This window comes from Lolium perenne, chromosome 2 (genome assembly GCF_019359855.2).
Source record: "Lolium perenne isolate Kyuss_39 chromosome 2, Kyuss_2.0, whole genome shotgun sequence".
Taxonomy (NCBI): Eukaryota; Viridiplantae; Streptophyta; class Magnoliopsida; order Poales; family Poaceae; genus Lolium; species Lolium perenne.
The window spans coordinates 249,581,098-249,604,496 of NC_067245.2; the positions used below are offsets into that span (position 1 = coordinate 249,581,098).

General features: G+C 41.5%; 1 protein-coding gene and 1 non-coding gene across 3 annotated transcripts; both read right to left on the bottom strand.

Annotated features, from left to right (window-relative positions):
- Positions 1-264: 264 nt before the first annotated feature.
- Positions 265-338, bottom strand: TRNAI-AAU (transfer RNA isoleucine (anticodon AAU)). The gene has a single exon. It is a non-coding gene; the product is annotated as a tRNA-Ile (tRNA).
- Positions 339-426: 88 nt separating this feature from the next.
- LOC127335558 (peroxygenase-like) lies at positions 427-1,959 on the bottom strand. Of its 2 annotated transcripts, XM_051362263.2 has the most exons (6): positions 1,710-1,959; positions 1,451-1,603; positions 1,238-1,323; positions 1,058-1,152; positions 855-980; positions 427-757 (listed from the first exon to the last, which is right to left on the bottom strand). In XM_051362263.2, exons 1-6 carry the CDS (start codon positions 1,957-1,959, stop codon positions 598-600), a joined length of 870 nt encoding a protein of 289 aa, XP_051218223.1. In that variant the 3' UTR covers positions 427-597. The 2 variants fall into 2 exon arrangements, with proteins under 2 accessions (XP_051218223.1, XP_071681285.1); XM_071825184.1 differs by lacking the exon at positions 855-980 and having other exon boundaries at positions 1,710-1,941.
- Positions 1,960-23,399: the final 21,440 nt, after the last annotated feature.

Genomic DNA, 23,399 nt, shown 5'->3' on the forward strand with positions numbered 1-23,399 from the left:
TTTAGAAATTTGCAAAAAAAGAAAAATGAAAAAGAAACAAAAAAAACAGGAAAAAGAAACAAAAAGGAAAGAGAAAAAATAAACAGAAAACGAAAAAAGAAGAAAAAGGCCGAAATGGGCCGGGCCCTATACCCGACCAGCGGCGTACACACCGACCTGGTCGGTGTATAGGATTTGCCAAAATAAAAGCTCCATGGACTAGTTTTAAAATGACGGTTGCTTTAAAAAATTCTGCTCGATCAAAATTTAGAAAACAAAAAAATTTGGCCCATACAGGTCTCGAACCTGTGACCTTCGCGTTATTAGCACGACGCTCTAACCAGCTGAGCTAATAGGCCGGTTATGTATGGATATTACTGTATTCTCTAATTATCTGTGAACTCCAACATGTGCGATTTATAAAAGGTGCAACTGCAACGACCAGGCAGAAGCCACACTGTGTAATCAGCTCTCTTTAACAGACAACCGCCAAACGCAGCTTCCCTCCCGACCGGGTACAGCACACAAAACCCCATCTTATTTGCTTATGTTCCGCACGGAACTGTGTCCGTTCTACACTTGTACGTACAGAGGTCATAGATATGATGCATGCGTGATCTAGTACGTCTTGACGTGCTCCTGCTGGGCATGGTGCTGCCTCTCCATGTACTCGAAGAGGCTGCCGTCGTACATGCGCCGGATGGCCTCCCTCGACAGGTACCCCTCCTCGTCCCTCGCCAGCACGTACAGGAACGTCCACTCCAGCTTCATCGCAATCCTGAACAGCAAATTGGGGTCTCGAGCTAGTTATGACTATAGCTGGATCAACAGCGGCTAAAACGAAGATTCATGCTGATCGGCCGGTGCTTTAGTACCAGCCGAAGAAATCAAACACCTCCCGGGAACCCTCCGTCATCCGCCACATCTCCCTGTAGCTCAGCCTGTCAGGATACGTGCGGGCGTACTTGCTGAAGATGTTCTCGAAATTCACCGGCATGAACCTGAACCACGCCAGAGACATTCGTGGTTAGCCTGTCAATACTGCTACATGACTGACAAGAGAAGAACTATTAATTACCGGCCCTCTTTGTCATAGGTCGCAGAGTCACTTCCGTGCTTGCACTTGTGGATGTTGTGGACGTAAATTGGAAACAGCGGGGAAGGCATCCAACCCTGAAAGTTACAAAATAATTGCAGTCAGTAGTACATACAAAGACATGCGATTCCTGCAGTCAAAACATGAGATGGTTCTACTCACTGGCAGGGTGGGATAGCTCATGACCAGGTGCACGAGCACGGTGATGAGGGCAGACATGATGAAGTTGAACCCAACCGCACGGCATCCTTAATTGGTGGGCGGCAAATCACGCATGCAAGACAAGAGTTCATGTTCACATGTTTAAGTACTGTATGAATTTGCGTGGGCGAAGCTGGATACCGCAAACCAGAGATAGATGAAGCGTAGAAATACCGTTGTAAGTCTCCCAAGGATGGATGATGCCGTCGTTGTCGCGGTCGAAGAAGGCGACGTGCTGCTGCAGCACGCTCATGTTGTGGTGGTGGTGATCGTCCGTCGTCCCCTCCGGGTGGTAGATGTCCGGAGCCGCCAGAGCCCTGGCCAAATCTGCTCAGCGAAATTGTTAAGAGGTCTTAGCTAGTCGGGCAAATCGTGACTGTTAGCTAATTCGATACTGCAGTACGCGACAGACTGAAGCATCATATATGCTCACATGGCTTGGGGACGTGCTCCTCGAGGTCGCCGCGGACGGGGCGCTCGCTGGTGACCGGCGCCTGCAGCGCCACCATCTTCAGGGAGTCCTTGCCGCCGGCGACGTCGCCCATCCCCTCCGTCCTGTTGGCGCCGCCGGCGTTCCCCTCCGCCCTGGCCGTCGCGCCACGGACGTCTACGCCGACGCCGGCGTCGCCCTTCCCCTCGGTCCTGGTGGTGCCTCGGACGTCGTTACGCGCCTTGGTGGCCATCTCTGCGCGCTAGAACGGAGTCCGTCACAAAGTTCCTGCGTATGGAGTAGTGCTGAGGCCGCACCGCCATTATAAAGAGGGGAGGAACGGTGGGGACGTGGCCGCGGCGGAGGGCGCATCGGCGCGACGTGGGCGCGTGCATGGAGCTCAGCCCTCCTCGGCCGTAACGTGTCCCTCGCCCGCCGCCCTGCACCTACACGCTCCGCTCGTCGTGTCCGGAGGTTCGAGTGAGTACTGCCGCGGTTGCCAGCACTTGGTTTTTTCTGTCCAGCTCTTTCGCTCTCTTGTGGGCTGGGCCAGCCGGTTGCCCTCAGCTCGATCTGTCGGCATGGGCTCTGGTTCCGTGTTCCTTGCAGCCCACATGACTAGGTGCTCTTGGAGGCCCATGCAACCCATATGACCAGGCTCGGCCTCTTATATTTTGGTCAGCTCAGCAAGCCCCCTATTTGCCGCTCAATGCAGGACCCTTTTCCGTAGACTACGTGGTTTTATGCCCTAGTTACGTTTTGTCTTGGTTTGTTTGTATTTTTTTATTTGGCTTGGTTCGGTTTTAATTCATTTTTGTTTAGGTTTCCCTTTTTGTATTTTGAATTTGATTCTTTCTACTCCGTATTTTATTTTTGTGCTATGTTAAAAACATTTCATTTCATTCTCTTGTCTTTTTGTTATTTTTTCTTTTCTTTGTTTTTTTACTTTTCTTTTTCTATATTAACAAAATGTTTATGTTGTGAAAAAACTATTAGACCCTCCAATCCATAATACTTTTCATGATTTTAGTTTAAATTTGAACTAAAACCACGACACATATTATGGGTCAGAGGAAGTAGTAGTTTTTTTAATAAGATAAATATTCTTATTTAAAAAATTATAGAATACAAATAATTATATTAAAAACCATTGGAAAAAATTTGCTGCAGGAATGGGTTCCTCCCTTCTAATGGGACCCCAAAGGCTAGTAGGCGCTTACATGGACTTTTGAGTGGCAAATAGGGTTTGTCGAGCTAATGAGATCCCCAAGCCTAGTGCCACCTACATGGAATTTTGAGCGGCAAGTTAGCCAAGAACTGGTCAACAAGAACCATAGTCCTGGTTGAAATACCATTTTGGAATACCTGAAGGGGAGAGGACTAGAGATCCAAGATGATGCTTGATACGTCTCCGACGTATCGATAATTTCTTATGTTCCATGCCACATTATTGATGATATCTACAAGTTTTATGCATACTTTATGTCATATTTATGCGTTTTCCGGAACTAACCTATTGACGAGATGCCGAAGGGCCGATTCTTTGTTTTGCTTTGTTTTTGGTTTCAGAAATCCTAGTAAGGAAATATTCTCGGAGTCGGACGAAATCAACGCCCAGCATCTTACAATCCCCGGAAGCATCCAGAACACCCGAGAGAGGCCAGACGGGGGCCACAGGCCCACCAGATGGTAGGCCGGCGTGGCCTGGGGGTGGCCCGCGCCCCCCTAGCGTGTTGTCGCCTCGTTGACCTTCTGACGCCGCCTCTTCGCCTATAAGAAGCCCCTCGACCTAAAACCTCGAGACGAAAAAGCCACGGTACGAGAAACCATCCAGAGCCGCCGCCATCGCGAAGCCAAGATCTGGGGAACAGGAGTCTCTGTTCCGGCACGCCGCCGGGACGGGGAAGTGCCCCCGGAAGGCTTCTCCATCGACACCGCTGCCATCTCCACCGCCATCTTCATCAACGCTGCTGTCTCCCATGAGGAGGGAGTAGTTCTCCATCGAGGCTCGGGGCTGTACCGGTAGCTATGTGGTTAATCTCTCTCCTATGTACTTCAATACAATGATCTCATGAGCTGCCTTACATGATTGAGATTCATATGAGTTTTGTATCACTATTCATCTATGTGCTACTCTAGTGATGTTATTAAAGTACTCTATTCCTCCTGCATGGTGTAAAGGTGGCAGTGTGTGCATCATGTAGTACTTGGCGTAGTTTATGATTGTGATCTCTTGTAGATTATGAAGTTAACTATTACTATGATGGTATTGATGTGATCTATTTGGTTATGTTGATCTATCTTGCATTCTAAGGTTATTTAAATATGAACATCGAATATTGTGGAGCTTGTTAACTCCGGCATTGAGGGTTCGTGTAATCCTACACAATTAGTGGTGTTCATCATCCAACAAGAGAGTGTAGAGTCTAGCATCTATCTATTTATTTATGTGATCAATGTTGAGAGTGTCCACTAGTGAAAGTATGATCCCTAGGCCTTGTTCCTAAATACTGTTATCGCTGCTTGTTTACTGTTTTACTGCGTTTCTACTGCCTGCAATATTACCACCATCATCCACCCGCCAGTCCTGGATAGCAAAGCACTTTTCTGGCGCTGTTGCTACTGCTCATACTTATTCATACCACCTGTATTTCACTATCTCTTCGCCGAACTAGTGCACCTATTAGGTGTGTTGGGGACACAAGAGACTTCTTGCTTTGTGGTTGCAGGGTTGCATGAGAGGGATATCTTTGACCTCTTCCTCCCTGAGATCGATAAACCATGGGTGATCCACTTAAGGGAAACTTGCTGCTGTTCTACAAACCTCTGCTCTTGGAGGCTCAACACTGTCTACAAGAATAGAAGCTCCCGTAGACATCAAGCACTTTTCTGGCGCCGTTGCCGGGGAGGAAAGGTAAAAGGCACTCATACTCCGGTTCCAGGTAACAGAACTTTTCTGGCGCCATTGTGTTTGTGCTCGAAGCTATTTCCTTTAGATCCTGCAATTGCATCTTTTTGTTTCTTGTTTACACTAGTAAGGCATAATGGACAACAATGAGCTTCTTATTCTATTTCCTGATTTAAAACATGGATGGTTTGATGCGAAAATTAAAAAACCCATGGAACATATTAGTATGAATACTTTGAACACCGTTGTTGCTAATGCTATGGAAAATTCTAAGCTTGGGGAAGCTGGTTTTGATGAGCATGATCTTTTTAGTCCCCTAAGCATTGAGGAGAAAATTTACTTTGATGATACTTTGCCTCCTATTTATGATGATTATAATGATAGTAGTCTTTTAGTACCGCCTGTTATGGAGGATAAATTTAATTATGATTACAATATGCCTCCTATATTTGATGATGAGAATAATAATGATAGCTACTTTGTTGAATTTGCTCCCACTACAACTAATAAAATTGATTATGCTTATGTGGAGAGTAATAATTTTATGCATGAGACTCATGATAAGAATTCTTTATGTGATAGTTATATTGTTGAGTTTGCTCATGATGCTACTGGATATTATTATGAGAGAGGAAAATATGGTTGTAGAAATTTTCATGTTACTAAAATGCCTCTCTATGTGCTGAATTTTTTTAAGCTACACTTGTTTTATCTTCCTATGCTTGTCACTTTGCTCTTCATGAACTTGTTTATTTACAAGATTCCTATGCATAGGAACCATGTTAGGCTTAAATTTATTTTTAATTTGCTTCTTGATGCTCTGTTTTGCTTCAAATACTATTTCTTGCGAGTGCATCATTAAAACTGCTGAGCCCATCTTAATGACTATAAAGAAAGAACTTCTTGGGAGATAACCCATGTGTTTATTTTGCTACAGTACTTTTATTTTGTATTTGTGTCTTGGAAGTTGTTACTACTGTATCAACCTCTCCTTATCTTAGTTTTGTTGCATTTTTGTGCCAAGTAAAGTCTTTGATAGTAAGGTTCATACTAGATTTGGATTACTGCGCAGAAATAGATTTCTTGCTGTCACGAATCTGGGTTGAATTATCTGTAGGTAACTCAGAAAATTATGCCAATTTACGTGAGTGATCCTCAGATATGTACTCAACTTTCATTCAATTTGAGCATTTTCATTTGAGCAAGTATAGTGCCTCAATAAAATTCGTCTTTACGAACTGTTCTGTTTTGACAGATTCTGCCTTTTATTTCGCATTGCCTGTTTTGCTATGTTCGATGGATTTTTCGATTCCATTGACTTTCAGTAGCTTTGTGCAATGTCCAGAAGTGTTAAGAATGATTATTTCACCTCTGAACATGTATATTTTGATTGTGCACTAACTCTCTAATGAGTTGTTTTGAGTTTGGTGTGGAGGAAGTTTTCAAGGATCAAGAGAGGGAGATGATACAACATGATCAAGGAGAGTGAAAGCTCTAAGCTTGGGGATGTCCCGGTGGTTCACCCCTGCATATATCAAGAAGACTCAAGCGTCTAAGCTTGGGGATGCCCAAGGCATCCCCTTCTTCATCGAAAACATTATCAGGTTCCTCCCCTGAAACTATATTTTTATTCCGTCACATCTTATGTGCTTTGCTTGGAGCATCGGTTTGTTTTTGTTTTTGTTTTGTTTGAATAAAATGGATCCTATCATTCATTGTGTGGGAGAGAGACACGCTCCGCTGTTGCATATGGACAAATATGTCCTTAGGCTTTACTCATAATATTCATGGCGAAGTTTCTTCTTCGTTAAATTGTTATATGGTTGGAATTGGAAAATGATACATGTAGTAATTGCTAAAATGTCTTGGATAATGTGATACTTGGCAATTGTTGTGCTCATGTTTAAGCTCTTGCATCATATACTTTGCACCTATTAATGAAGAAATACATAGAGCATGCTAAGATTTGGTTTGCATAATTGGTCTCTCTAAGGTCTAGATAATTTCTAGTATTGAGTTTGAACAACGAGGAAGACGGTGTAGAGTCTTATAATGTTTACAATATGTCTTTTATGTGAGTTTTGCTGCACCGTTTCATCCTTGTGTTTGTGTCAAATAGCCTTGCTAGCCTAAACCTTGTATCGAGAGGGAATACTTCTCATGCATCCAAAATACTTGAGCCAACCACTATGCCATTTGTGTCCACCATACCTACCTACTACATGGTATTTCTCCGCCATTCCAAAGTAAATTGCTTGAGTGCTACCTTTAAAATTTCTATCCTCTACCTTACAATATATAGCTCATGGGACAAATAGCCTAAAAACTATTGTGGTATTGAATATGTACTTATGCACTTTATCTCTTATTAAGTTGCTTGTTGTGCGATAACCTTGTTCCTGGGGACGCCATCAACTACTCTTTGTTGAATATCATGTGAGTTGCTATGCATGTTCGTCTTGTCTGAAGTAAGGGAGATTTACCGCTAGAATGGTTAGAGCATTGCATAATGTTAGAGAAGAACATTGGGCCGCTAACTAAAGCCATGATCCATGGTGGAAGTTTCAGTTTTGGACAAATATCCTCAATCTCATATGAGAAAATTAATTGTTGCTACATGCTTATGCATATAAGAGGAGTCCATTATCTGTTGTCTATGTTGTCCCGGTATGGATGTCTAAGTTGAGAATAATCAATAGCGAGAAATCCGATGCGAGCTTTCTCCTTAGACCTTTGTACAGGCGGCATAGAGGTACCCCTTTGTGACACTTGGTTAAAACATGTGCATTGCAATGATAATCCAGGTAATCCGAGCTAATTAGGACAAGGTGCGGACACTATTAGTATACTATGCATGAGGCTTGCAACTTGTAGGATATAATTTACATAACACATATGCTTTATTACTACCGTTGACAAAATTGTTTCTTGTTTTCAAAATCAAAGCTCTAGCACAAATATAGCAATCGATGCTTCCCTCTGTGAAGGGCCTTTCTTTTACTTTTATGTTGAGTCAGTTCACCTATTTCTCTCCATCTCAAGAAGCAAACACTTGTGTGAACTGTGCATTGATTCCTACATACTTGCATATTGCACTTGTTATATTACTTTACATTGACAACTATCCATGAGATATACATGTTATAAGTTGAAAGCAACCGCTGAAACTTCGTCTTCCTTTGTGTTGCTTCGATACCTTTACTTTGAATTATTGCTTTACGAGTTAACTCTTATGCAAGACTCATTGATGCTTGTCTTGAAAGTACTATTCATGAAAAGTCTTTGCTTCATGATTCAGTTGTTTACTCATGTCATTTACCATTGTTTTGATCGCTGCATTCATTACATGTGCTTACAATAGTATGATCAAGGTTATGATGGTATGTCTGATACGTCTCCGACGTATCGATAATTTCTTATGTTCCATGCCACATTATTGATGTTATCTACATGTTTTATGCACACTTTATGTCATATTCGTGCATTTTCTGGAACTAACCTATTAACAAGATGCCGAAGTGCCAGTTGTTGTTTTCTGCTGTTTTTGGTTTCAGAAATCCTAGTAACGAAATATTCTCGGAATTGGACGAAATCAAAGCCCAGGGGCCTATTTTTCCACGAAGCTTCTAGAAGTCCGAAGGAGAGACGAAGAGGGGCCACGAGGGAGCCAAACCCTAGGGCGGCGCGCCCCCCCTTGGCCGCGCGGCCCTATGGTGTGGGCCCCCTGTGCCGCCTCTTGACCTGCCCTTCCACCTACAAATAGCCTCCGTGACGAAACCCCCAGTACCGAGAGCCACGATACGGAAAACCTTACTGAGACGCCTGTGGTGACCCGGCATACCACTGCATGGTGTAGTATGCAAGTCTGATACAACACCAATGAAACACGGTTCCACGGGTATTATATCGCTCAGAGTGGTACAACAGAAACATATGCGGGTCCAAGGCATGTCTATAGAATTACAGCATCGACTCAGTTACATAAGATCATCACAGCCTCCTACTTTACAATGAGGTAAAACTGCAAATAAACTCCAGAAGAATGACTCGTAGTCTAGTCCTATTACGAACTCTATTTGAAGAGTATTTCACTAACTACAGAGGCTAAGAATAGACTCTAGCTAAATAGGAGCTAGGTTTAGGAAGCTAGTTCCCTTCTATGGCTAAACTAGGTTTTCTCCTTGTTGGATGTGGTATCTGACTCCTCTGACAGGGTCCTGTATCTTGAAGTAGTTGTTGACTCCTCGGTCTTCGAGTTGCGATGTAGATCCTCATTCGATGCTTCCATATCTAAGCAGGGGATTTAAGAGTGGGATGAGTACGAGCGTACTCAACAAGTTCATTATAGGAAAGAGGTGTTTAATGCACTAGCTACGGCATTAGACCAGAAAGTCTAATACCAATGCAAGTTTTCATAACCATTTCTTCAAAAGGTTGCTTTTATTCAGAAGAACTATGTCCGTCAGCCTTCACCGGTTTACTAGAACTTCATGGAGCTCCTTTCCGGCCGCGTTCGCAGTTCCATATCCCGGAACAGGGAGTGACAGGTCACGGTTTTTTTACACTCTGCAGAGGTGTGTTGCTTTACCCATAAGAGATCTTAACCTTGGTGCCAACCGAGCTTAAGTTCTCGTCCACACTTCCTTTGGTGTGAGGCCCGGTATAAGGTCTAGCCAATCATGTTCCTCCGCTACCTCGAACACCCACCCTTTGTTGCATGCCCCGACCCTGGGTCCTCGCCGGTCCCATTATTCCCACTCACGGGTGGACCCCGACCACGACGACAGTTTGGGATCGAACCAAACTCCTTCGCCGGTAGCTGCAACCCATCATAGAACGCAATACCGTGGGGACTTAAGGCTTCCCCAGCCAACCGCTTGCACTTCGAGCGACAAGTGTCTACGGACTATGCCGTGGGGACTTAAGGCCTCCCCAGCCAACCGCTTGCCCTGACAGATACAAGTGTCTACGGTAAAGCGCATCCGTTGATGAACGAGAGGTGGAAACACTTTTGACTACTCCGTCCCACTCTGGATCTTATGGTTAACACGGGTATTACGGCACAAGAATCACTGGCGACATTTGTTGTTTAATCCTAGATGGATATAACCCTTGCAATGGAACCTCCACCATATCAACACAATCCATGGTTCCATTGCCCACCACATAGTCATATTCATAGTTATGAAAGTAGTGGTTTTGATTTTTATGCAATAGTGATAACCATAATACTTTGCAAGTAATTTGATAGAAATACTCAACTGACATGAGCAAGTGATGAACTTGCCTTTCTTGACTGCAAGATTATGCAGGCAAGGTCTTCGATACGCAATAACTCCAAATTCTGAAATAGCATCATTGTCCGGTAAGGACAATGTTTAAAAGATTGGCAAGTATGCAATAATGCATAAGTATGAGATGCAATCGCTCTAAGCGTGACTTAACCCCGATGATTTAGGATCAGTGAGTTATAATGATTGGTTCAGGGTGTGTTGCACTTTTAGGGTGATTCACAAACAAGGTTCTTATTCAGGGTTGTGTTGTTTTAGAATCATAAGCAGATGGTACAATGCATAGTAATAATCATGCACACCCAGGATTAGTAGTTGTATAATAAGTAAAGAGCAGTTGTCAATTTTAAGTCTAATATTGCATGGTTGATGATTACTTATTATATATTTAAAAAGAATAACTTTTGAAGAACATGTTCTTGAATAAAGAACAAGTATGATAATTAGATTGGTGGGGTTCTATGGTTGACTATGGTTTCATCTAGTTTCTGGAGTAAGTATTAGATGGATCCCAATAAGGTTGGATTCATCAACATCTAGGGCTGGTAAGGTTGAGTTAAGACTAGGCCTTCTAAGCAATTATTTATACAAGGTGGCTATCAGGGTTGGTTCATCTTGTTGGTGATAGCTAGCTAAGGGTGATAGGTTCTATAAGCAGGGTTGGTGATGATTCTTTATTTACTTTAAAAGAATAACTTTTGAAGAACATACTTCTTATGTAATAAGAAGTATTATAACTAAGGTTGAGGTTGTCTAGGGTTTGTTATTGGATTCACTAAGTAAAGAATGGTTGGCTCTTAGATGTGATGGTTCCTAAGTATCTCACACTAGTAGGGTTTAGTGGAGTATGGTATGTAATGCTAAACATCAGATATGATTGCTATAAGAATTCATCACGATGGTGTGATGCTAAGTAAGAATGATTAAGGTTGGTGTTTTAGTAATAGGATCTAGGGTTTACACTTGGCTTACCCTACTTGATTAACTAGAGAGGATAGGTATGCATACATGGAATACTAAATTATGGATAATAAGGCTCCTACATTTTATGTGAACATGGTAAGTATTTATTTGCTAATTATGGTTCTATGGATCAAAAGGAAAATATCATGATCACTCATCTTAACCTAGGGTTTAGGTTAGAAACAAATTAGGGTTCATATGAATAAATGGAGCTAGGTTGCCTAATGGTATTAGGGTTTTAGGATCCCACATGAAATTGTGGTTTCCTGGTTCTATTACTTATGAAATTAGGGTTTTCTAAATACCCTAAAGTTCTTGAATTAATAACTTCAATTTAAGGTTGAAGTTATTAATAACTTTGAAATAAAATTAATATTGGATTTGGCATTTTATTATTTTTAAATAATTAATTTTAAGATAATTATTAATTAGGGTTTAAATCCTTCTGATAATAATTTAATAAGTTAATACTAAAGGAAAATTAATTTTAATGTTTTCCTTATTTATTTTCTGGTTTTTATTTATTTTATACTTTTTTCCTAAGTATTGAATTTTAACTGAATTTAGAATTAAAATAAAAGGCTTAAATAATACGTAATAATTAATTAAATTTTTATTAAAAATAAAAATTTCATATTATATTTTTATTGGGTAGACTTTTCCTTTATAAGAATTTTAAGATCTCATTTATATTTTTCTGACTTAATATGAATTTTATTCATTTATGTAAAGTTTCAGCAATTACTAAAATTTGAAATATAAGCAAATAGCTAAAGCTACCCGGCCTTCTACCCACGCAGACACTGACCTGTGGGTCGGGGCCACGTCAGCTGCCACATGGTGCCGATGTGGCAACCATGGGCTCTGCCGGTGGCCAGTGATCGACGGCGCCGGCGCTAGAGTGTTTCCGCGGGGCTGCGCGGGGCTGCGTTGGAACGAGGACGCCGAGGCGAGCCTCATAGTGGTGGCGCCGCTTCGGTATGGTCGCCGGAGCGTGCTCGGCGGTGAGGGGCGGCGGCAGTACTCACGGCCTAACGACGCGGCGGCGATACAGCGAGCAATCGAGGGGGCTAGGAGGCGCTTGAGCATCAGTGACTCACCCTGAGCACGATGAGCATGGCGGCGAGACGAGAGGAGGTCGGCATCGCCGGAATTTCTAGCTCCGGCCGTCGGAGAGGATGGAGTCGATGACGGCGCTACGGGTCTCCCCAGCTCGATTCCTCTTGCAGGAAGAGCAAATCGAGGACGGCGATGCTGATGGTGGCCACGGCGAAGCTCAGGGATGCTCCGAACGACGGCGATGGTCGGCGTCCGAGCGGCTAGGGTTTCGGTTTGGGGAATTTTTTTTACAGAGAGAGGGAAGAACTCGGGCCAGTGCTTGTCATGGAGCTTTTATAGGGCGCAGGAGCAAGCCTCGTCACGGCGTCGAGCCAGGGGAGGTCGCCAGCGAGAGACCAGGACGAGCACGCCGTCGTGCTGTCCTCCATGCGGGACGAAGAGATGAGGACGAGCTCGTCCTCGTGATATTTGTGACGAAGGGGTATTTCGGGCTGCTGCTGGGTTGTGTTGGGCTGGTGGTGGAGTGTGGTGCTGGGCTGTACCATGGGCTGCTGGTGGGCTACACGGCCAGGTAAGTCCAGGTGAGGCCTTTCTTCTTTTTCTCTTTTTCTGTTTTCATTTTCTGTTTTATAATTTACCAAATTGAATTCATATTTGAATTCAATTATTTTTGGCAGGTCTCAATTGTGTTAATTCCATTTGGATGTTGTGAAATGACTATTACACCCATAATCCATTTGAAACAAGTATTTTATAAAGCATTATATTACATACTTGTGTTTTATTCAAAATAGCAAATGAGCATGAATTTATATCCTCATTTATTTTTTATGTTTTTCTTTTCTTGTGGATCAATCTATTTGAAGTATTAGAGTTGGTAAGTCCAGCTCAAGGTATTATAGAGTTTATCATTAGGACTTGTTTTTCTTATTTAAGAAGTTGGTTCTTCACATATGATTTTATGTGAGCATCAATCTGTTAGGGTTTTATGATTTCTATTACAACCATATTTCAGAGTTGGCACTAGGATTATATTTAATAACACCTTGAATTACTTAGAGTAGGTATTACTGCATTTATGGGTTGGTCTTAATTAAATAGATAAGTGGTTGATAATTACACTTATGGTTTTAATTATAAGATGTATCACAATGGTTTTTCTCAGGTTTAATAATTGAAGCATAAGATTTTATTAATATGCCACACTAGGGTTCTAGTGATATTTACCTAATGGCCATTGATTTAATTCTCAATTATGGTCTAGGTTTATATTATGATCACCATAGTGATACATAAACTAGGGTTGAGGTTTAATTCTAGGTTATAGAGATGAAATAACACCATATTGCATGTGCTAGGGTTTAATCACCCCTAACCATGATAAGGTGGTTACTTGCTGAATATTTCATGTGCTTCCCTAATTACTAAGGCTTTGAGATTTGGTTTTATCTTCTACCAATTAACTTCTATTATTAACCTCAATTTATCATTAAAGTAACTACATTGGTTATAGTTCTTTTTATAGTTAGCTTTGGTCATATGGATGTATGGTTTCTCACTATATAAGGTATAGAGTTTAACTCTAAGGTTTTCTTATGTTTCTTAGGTGAATAATAAGTGGAATGTAGATGTGGTAGAATCCTACTTATGATTACCAAGTGGTTCTCAAGTTAGGGTTGGGATATAAGCCTAGGATTGCTTACTATTGATCTCCTTATAATTTCATGTGGTGAATAACATCTACTAATCCTATTAGGATTTAACTTATCCTCACATACATCAAGAGCATGATCATGGATTAGGCATGGTCAACTTGTTCTTAATATCTTTATCTCAAGTTCTTAGGGTTTATGATCATCACTCAATTTATAATGATCAAGGTTTGGCTTCCTAAGTTATCTCTCAAGAATTAGGTTTCTCATTCCCAAAATTAAGTATTGTCCTGATCAACTAAGTATAATACTTCTAATTTACCTTCTTGAATGGGACTACTATGGTTGCCTCTAAAGTTTATATCCCAGGAGAATGTCTGAGGTATTATGTTAAGGTTCTACTTAATCAATGATGATATAATCATCAAGTGTATGGATAGTTATCTCCCTCATATTCAATTGTTTCCTTAACTACTTAAGTGTAACACCATAGCTTGGGGCTTTCTTATAAAGGAATGGTTTATCCTAGAGTTTATGGTGTACTCACCATATCTCAATAGGTATCTAGTCTAAACTCCACTTGGCTATCTTGGTTGAATTAATCTCCTCCTTACTTTATCAATTCATGGATATGTTATTATTCCATGTGATACTAGGTTGTCTCACCACTCCAAGAGGTAATGGTTAATCTCCTAATACTTTTAGTTCACAGGTTGTCCTTTATTCTTAATTAGGTAAAGCTAGGATTGATATGAATGGACTCTCTCATTTGGAAAAGACTTCAATGCTAACCTAAGGTTATTCTCCAAAGATAATGATGTGGTCACCAATATCTATGGTTAACATAAATGGGTTCTCTCTCTAGGAAATGTCTTCAATAATATCCTAGGGTTTCTCTGAGATGATGATTTGAATACATGGATGTATATTCAAGGTTTAGTTCAAGGTTTATCATTGATCCTCTAATAAGTAACATAGAACTCTCACTTCTCTAGGTTTGATGTATATTAATATGTAGTAGAGAGGATTATATATTTCTAGAGTTTATCTCCTTGTCTTGCTTCCAAGAATGAAGTAAAATAAATACCATGAGATTCATGGTAGGATCATGGATTAGTTTAAGACATGGAGAAGATAAGTGGAGAATAGTTTCTTCAATTATTATTACTTGATTTCCAATTACATGGATGTTCACATGTTATGGCTAGGAATATCATGTTGTGATATTTAATAAGATCAGGTAGTTGATCATTGAGTAAAGTGTTGTTGTGTTGATTATTAGTTCCATTTGATCTAACCCCTTAGATCAAATTATCTCTACCCAAAACAAAGTTTTAACCAAGTCACATTGAGGTTTATAGCGCTTGACTTGATGAGCTACTTCAATTCCACCAAGGTCAAGTGAAACTTCAGTTACTGTGACTGTTTTACTTTAAAGCGCGAAAATTCCCCAGATTTTCTATGCATGAATGCAATGCACACATCTGTTTCCTCTAATTTTGTAACCCCATTACCTGGGATATTACAACGCCGCCGCCGCCGATCCCATCTCGGGGGATCCAGGAGATCGCCTCCGGCACCCTGCCGGAGAGGGGATTCATCTCCCGGAGGACTCTACGCCGCCATGGTCGCCTCCGGAGTGATGTGTGAGTAGTCTACCCCTGGACTATGGGTCCATAGCAGTAGCTAGATGGTTGTCTTCTCCCCATTGTGCTATCATTGTCGGATCTTGTGAGCTGCCTAACATGATCAAGATCATCTATCTGTAATACTATATGTTGCGTTTGTTGGGATCCGATGAATAGAGAATACTTGTTATGTTGATTATCAAAGTTATATCTATGTGTTGTTTATGATCTTGCATGCTTTCCGTTACTAGTAGATGCTCTGGCCAAGTAGATGCTTGTAACTCCAAGAGGGAGTACTTATGCTCGATAGTGGGTTCATGCCTGCATTGACAACAGGTATAGTGACAGAAAGTTCTAAGGTTGTGTTGTGCTGTTGCCACTAGGGATAAAACATTGATGCTATGTCTAAGGATGTAGTTGTTGATTACATTACGCACCATACTTAATGCAATTGTCTGTTGCTTTGCAACTTAATACTGGAGGGGGTTCAGATGATAACCTGAAGGTGGACTTTTTAGGCATAGATGCAGTTGGATGGCGGTCTATGTACTTTGTCGTAATGCCCAATTAAATCTCACTATACTCATCATGATATGTATGTGCATGGTCATGCTCTCTTTATTTGTCAATTGCCCAACTGTAATTTGTTCACCCAACATGCTGTTTATCTTATGGGAGAGACACCTCTAGTGAACTGTGGACCCCGGTCCAATTCTCTATACTAAAATACAATCTACTGCAATACTTGTTCTACTGTTTTCTGCAAACAATCATCTTCCACACAATACGGTTAATCCTTTGTTACAGCAAGCCGGTGAGATTGACAAACTCACTGTTTCGTTGGGGCAAAGTACTTTGGTTGTGTTGTGCAGGTTCCACGTTGGCGCCGGAATCTCTGGTGTTGCGCCGCACTACATCTCGCCGCCATCAACCTTCAACGTGCTTCTTGACTCCTACTGGTCTGATTAAACCTTGGTTTCTTACTGAGGGAAACTTGCCGCTGTGCGCATCACACCTTCCTCTTGGGGTTCCCAACGGACGTGCCAACCACACGCATCAAGCAAATTTCTGGTGCCGTTGCCGGGGAGATCAAGACACGCTGCAAGGGGAGTCTCCACTTCTCAATCTCTTTACTTTGTTTTTGTCTTGCTTAGTTTTATTTACTACTTTGTTTGCTGCACTAAATCAAAATACAAAAAAATTAGTTGCTAGTTTTACTTTATTTGCTATCTTGTTTGCTATATCAAAAACACAAAAAAAATAGTTTACTTGCATTTACTTTATCTAGTTTGCTTTATTTACTACTACTGAAATGAGTAATCCTGAAGTTGAAGTTCGTTCGTTTAAGCAACAAGGGGGAGAATGTTTAAGAGATGCTTGGTATAGAATTATTAATGCCCATAATAGGTGCACTAAGAAACACTCCACCACTATTTTACTCAGGAATTTTTATGTTGGTATCTCTAGCTGGAATAGGCATGTTCTTGATTGTCTCGTAGGAGGTAACTTCTTAAGTACCCCTGCATTAGAAGCTAGCTGCATTATTGAGAGTCTATTTGGAATACCCCCTGTTGATAAAGTTAAAACTGAAATCTCTCTTGAAGATGTTATGAAAAAATTGGAAACCATAGAGAAAATTTTTCCAAGTATTGAAGCTAAAGTGGAAGTGTTACTTGATAAAACTGATGAACTTGATAAATCCTTAGTAGGAATTGATGAAAGAATTAGTGCCCTAGGAACTTGTGTTGTCCATGATGATCAAATTAATAGGATTGATGAACTTGAAAAGGCTATGGGAACCTTGGGTTCAATATTTTCTTCTCTTAAATATAAGGAGAAAGCTTATGTGGGTAAGGAGCAAAAGTTTATGTATGTCTCTAAAGTGCCTAGACCAAAGAAGTATTATTATAGGCCTAAAATTGACAAAGCCCTTAGTACCACTATGGATGGGGGAGCTCATGATAACAACACTTCATCTCTTGATAATATTTGATACACACTTTCTGCGCCTAGCTGAAAGGCGTTAAAGAAAAGCGCTTATGGGAGACAACCCATGTTTTTACCTACAGTACTTTGTTTTTATTTTGTGTCTTGGAAGTTGTTTACTACTGTAGCAACCTCTCCTTATCTTAGTTTTGTGTTTTGTTGTGCCAAGTTAAGCCGTTGATAGAAAAGTAAGTACTAGATTTGGATTACTGCGCAGTTCCAGATTTCTTTGCTGTCACGAATCTGGGTCTACCTCCCTGTAGGTAGCTCAGAAAATTAAGCCAATTTACGTGCATGATCCTCAGATATGTACGCAACTTTCATTCAATTTGAGAATTTTCATCTGAGCAAGTCTGGTGCCATTTTAAAATTCGTCAATATGAACTGTTCTGTTTTGACAGATTCTGCCTTTTATTTCGCATTGCCTCTTTTGCTATGTTGGATGAATTTCTTTGATCCACTAATGTCCAGTAGCATTATGCAATGTCCAGAAGTGTTAAGAATGATTGTGTCACCTCTGAATATGTCAATTTATATTGTGCACTAACCCTCTAATGAGTTGTTTCGAGTTTGGTGTGGAGGAAGTTTTCAAGGATCAAGAGAGGAGTATGATGCAACATGATCAAGGAGAGTGAAAGCTCTAAGCTTGGGGATGCCCCGGTGGTTCACCCCTGCATATATCAAGAAGACTCAAGCGTCTAAGCTTGGGGATGCCCAAGGCATCCCCTTCTTCATCGACAACATTATCAGGTTCCTCCCCTGAAACTATATTTTTATTCCATCACATCTTATGTGCTTTTTCTTGGAGCGTCGGTTTGTTTTTGTTTTTGTTTTGTTTGAATAAAATGGATCCTAGCATTCACTTTATGGGAGAGAGACACGCTCCGCTGTAGCATATGGACAAGTATGTCCTTAGTTTCTACTCATAGTATTCATGGCGAAGTTTCTTCTTCGTTAAATTGTTATATGGTTGGAATTGGAAAATGATACATGTAGTAATTGCTATAAATGTCTTGGGTAATGTGATACTTGGCAATTATTGTGCTCATGTTTAAGCTCTTGTATCATATGCTTTGCACCCATTAATGAAGAAATACATAGAGCATGCTAAAATTTGGTTTGCATATTTGGTTTCTCTAAGGTCTAGATAATTTCTAGTATTGAGTTTGAACAACAAGGAAGACGGTGTAGAGTCTTATAATGTTTACAATATGTCTTTTATGTGAGTTTTGCTGCACCGGTTCATCCTTGTGTTTGTTTCAAATAAGCCTTGCTAGCCTAAACCTTGTATCGAGAGGGAATACTTCTCATGCATCCAAAATACTTGAGCCAACCACTATGCCATTTGTGTCCACCATACCTACCCACTACATGGTATTTTCCGCCATTCCAAAGTAAATTGCTTGAGTGCTACCTTTAAAATTCCATCATTCACCTTTACAATATATAGCTCATGGGACAAATAGCTTAAAAACTATTGTGGTATTGAATATGTACTTATGCACTTTATCTCTTATTAAGTTGCTTGTTGTGCGATAACCATGTTTTCTGGGGACGCCATCAACTATTCTTTGTTGAATATCATGTGAGTTGCTATGCATGTCCGTCTTGTCTGAAGTAAGAGAGATCTACCACCTTTATGGTAGGAGCATGCATATTGTTAGAGAAGAACATTGGGCCGCTAACTAAAGCCATGATCCATGGTGGAAGTTTCAGTTTTGGACAAATATCCTCAATCTCAGATGAGAAAATTATTAATTGTTGTTACATGCTTATGCATAAAAGAGGAGTCCATTATCTGTTGTCTATGTTGTCCCGGTATGGATGTCTAAGTTGAAGAATAATCAATAGCGAGAAATCCAATGCGAGCTTTCTCCTTAGACCTTTGTACAGGCGGCATAGAGGTACCCCATTGTGACACTTGGTTAAAACATGTGCATTGTGATGATCCGGTAGTCCAAGCTAATTAGGACAAGGTGCGGGCATTATTAGTATACTATGCATGAGGCTTGCAACTTGTAAGATATAATTTACATGATACATATGCTTTATTACTACCGTTGACAAAATTGTTTCATGTTTTCAAAATAAAAGCTCTAGCACAAATATAGCAATCGATGCTTTTCCTCTATGGAGGACCATTCTTTTACTTTATTGTTGAGTCAGTTCACCTATTTCTCTCCACCTCAAGAAGCAAACACTTGTGTGAACTGTGCATTGACTCCTACATATTTGCATATTGCACTTGTTATATTACTCTGTGTTGACAATATCCATGAGATATACATGTTATAAGTTGAAAGCAACCGCTGAAACTTAATCTTCTTTTGTGTTGCTTCAATACCTTTACTTTGAATTATTGCTTTATGAGTTAACTTTTATGCAAGACTTATTGATGCTTGTCTTGAAGTGCTATTCATGAAAAGTCTTTGCTTTATGATTCACTTGTTTACTCATGTCATATACATTGTTTTGATCGCTGCATTCACTACATATGCTTTACAAATAGTATGATCAAGATTATGATGGCATGTCACTCCAGAAATTATCTGTGTTATCGTTTTACCTGCTCGGGACGAGCAGAACTAAGCTTGGGGATGCTGATACGTCTCCGACGTATCGATAATTTCTTATGTTCCATGCCACATTATTGATGTTATCTACATGTTTTATGCACACTTTATGTCATATTCGTGCATTTTCTGGAACTAACCTATTAACAAGATGCCGAAGTGCCAGTTGCTGTTTTCTGCTGTTTTTGGTTTCAGAAATCCTAGTAACGAAATATTCTCGGAATTGGACGAAATCAAAGCCCAGGGGCCTATTTTTCCACGAAGCTTCCAGAAGTCCGAAGGAGAGACGAAGAGGGGCCACGAGGGAGCCAAACCCTAGGGCGGCGCGGCCCCCCCTTGGCCGCGCGGCCCTATGATGTGGGCCCCCCGTGCCGCCTCTTGACCTGCCCTTCCGCCTACAAATAGCCTCCGTGACGAAACCCCCAGTACCGAGAGCCACGATACGGAAAACCTTACTGAGACGCCGCCGCCGATCCCATCTCGGGGGATCCAGGAGATCGCCTCCGGCACCCTGCCGGAGAGGGGATTCATCTCCCGGAGGACTCTACGCCGCCATGGTCGCCTCCGGAGTGATGTGTGAGTAGTCTACCCCTGGACTATGAGTCCATAGCAGTAGCTAGATGGTTGTCTTCTCCCCATTGTGCTATCATTGTCGGATCTTGTGAGCTGCCTAACATGATCAAGATCATCTATCTGTAATACTATATGTTGCGTTTGTTGGGATCCGATGAATAGAGAATACTTGTTATGTTGATTATCAAAGTTATATCTATGTGTTGTTTATGATCTTGCATGCTTTCCGTTACTAGTAGATGCTCTGGCCAAGTAGATGCTTGTAACTCCAAGAGGGAGTACTTATGCACGATAGTGGGTTCATGCCTGCATTGACACCTGGGACAGTGACAGAAAGTTCTAAGGTTGTGTTGTGCTGTTGCCACTTGGGATAAAATATTGATGCTATGTCTAAGGATGTAGTTGTTGATTACATTACGCACCATACTTAATGCAATTGTCTGTTGCTTTGCAACTTAATACTGGAGGGGGTTCGGATGATAACCTGAAGGTGGACTTTTTAGGCATAGATGCAGTTGGATGGCGGTCTATGTACTTTGTCGTAATGCCCAATTAAATCTCACTATACTCATCATGATATGTATGTGCATGGTCATGCTCTCTTTATTTGTCAATTGCCCAACTGTAATTTGTTCACCCAACATGCTGTTTATCTTATGGGAGAGACACCTCTAGTGAACTGTGGACCCCGGTCCAATTCTCTATACTGAAATACAATCTACTGCAATACTTGTTCTACTGTTTTCTGCAAACAATCATCTTCCACACAATACGGTTAATCCTTTGTTACAGCAAGCCGGTGAGATTGACAACCTCACTGTTTCGTTGGGGCAAAGTACTTTGGTTGTGTTGTGCAGGTTCCACGTTGGCGCCGGAATCTCTGGTGTTGCGCCGCACTACATCTCGCCGCCATCAACCTTCAACGTGCTTCTTGACTCCTACTGGTCCGATTAAACCTTGGTTTCTTACTGAGGGAAACTTGCCGCTGTGCGCATCACACCTTCCTCTTGGGGTTCCCAACGGACGTGCCAACCACACGCATCAATGTCACTCCAGAAATTATCTTTGTTATCGTTTACCTGCTCGGGACGAGCAGAAACTAAGCTTGGGGATGCTGATACGTCTCCGACGTATCGATAATTTCTTATGTTCCATGCCACATTATTGATGATATCTACATGTTTTATGCATACTTTATGTCATATTTATGCGTTTTCCGGAACTAACCTATTGACGAGATGCCGAAGGGCCAGTTGCTGTTTTCTGCTGTTTTTGGTTTCAGAAATCCTAGTAAGGAAATATTCCCGGAATCGGACGAAATCAACGCCCAGCATCTTAGAATCCCCGGAAGCATCCAGAACACCCGAGAGAGGCCAGAGGGGGGCCACAGGCCCACCAGATGGCAGGCCGGCGCGGCCTGGGGGTGGCCCGCGCCCCCCTAGCGTGTCGTCGCCTCGTTGACCTTCTGACGCCGCCTCTTCACCTATAAGAAGCCCCTCGACCTAAAACCTCGAGACGGAAAAGCCACGGTACGAGAAACCATCCAGAGCCGCCGCCATCGCGAAGCCAAGATCTGGGGGACAAGAGTCTCTGTTCTGGCACGCCGCCGGGACGGGGAAGTGCCCCCGGAAGGCTTCTCCATCGACACCGCTGCCATCTCCACCGCCATCTTCATCAACGCTGCTGTCTCCCATGAGGAGGGAGTAGTTCTCCATCGAGGCTCGGGGCTGTACCGGTAGCTATGTGGTTAATCTCTCTCCTATGTACTTCAATACAATGATCTCATGAGCTGCCTTACATGATTGAGATTCATATGAGTTTTGTATCACTATTCATCTATGTGCTACTCTAGTGATGTTATTAAAGTACTCTATTCCTCCTGCATGGTGTAAAGGTGGCAGTGTGTGCATCATGTAGTACTTGGCGTAGTTTATGATTGTGATCTCTTGTAGATTATGAAGTTAACTATTACTATGATGGTATTGATGTGATCTATTTGGTTATGTTGATCTATCTTGCACTCTAAGGTTATTTAAATATGAACATCGAATATTGTGGAGCTTGTTAACTCCGGCATTGAGGGTTCGTGTAATCCTACACAATTAGTGGTGTTCATCATCCAACAAGAGAGTGTAGAGTCTAGCATCTATCTATTTATTTATGTGATCAATGTTGAGAGTGTCCACTAGTGAAAGTATGATCCCTAGGCCTTGTTCCTAAATACTGCTATCGCTGCTTGTTTACTGTTTTACTGCGTTTCTACTGCCTGCAATATTACCACCATCATCCACCCGCCAGTCCTGGATAGCAAAGCACTTTTCTGGCGCTGTTGCTACTGCTCATACTTATTCATACCACCTGTATTTCACTATCTCTTCGCCGAACTAGTACACCTATTAGGTGTGTTGGGGACACAAGAGACTTCTTGCTTTGTGGTTGCAGGGTTGCATGAGAGGGATATCTTTGACCTCTTCCTCCCTGAGATCGATAAACCTTGGGTGATCCACTTAAGGGAAACTTGCTGCTGTTCTACAAACCTCTGCTCTTGGAGGCTCAACACTGTCTACAAGAATAGAAGCTCCCGTAGACATCAATGCTCTAGGTACGGATCGACAGAGTCGTGAACGACTTGAGGCCGACATCGTGTGGTAGTTTGACTTCACCCCCATGAAAGTCGTTGATGGTCCGGTGTCCATGCCCAAGACCATCAACGTTCTCCTAGCGTTCGAGTATGCCGCGCTCTAAGGAGACACCCCAACCTACTAAAAAATATTGTTGTGTCAACTCTCATATATTGTACCACGACTTTCTCTGTATATGCACCCCTACTAACCACTAAACACTCGGTAATTCACCGAGTCACTCGGAAAACCCCTAAACATAGGTTATTTAATTTCAACAACAAAATTAAATATTTTTTAAAAAGTTCAAATAGCATAAATGTTCATATTAATATCATTTTTTATTAGTTATTTTTTATTGTGTTCAAATAAGATTAATGTTTTTTAAAAGTCGTTCAAATAATGCAATTTTCTATATTAAAAACATTTAAATAAGATA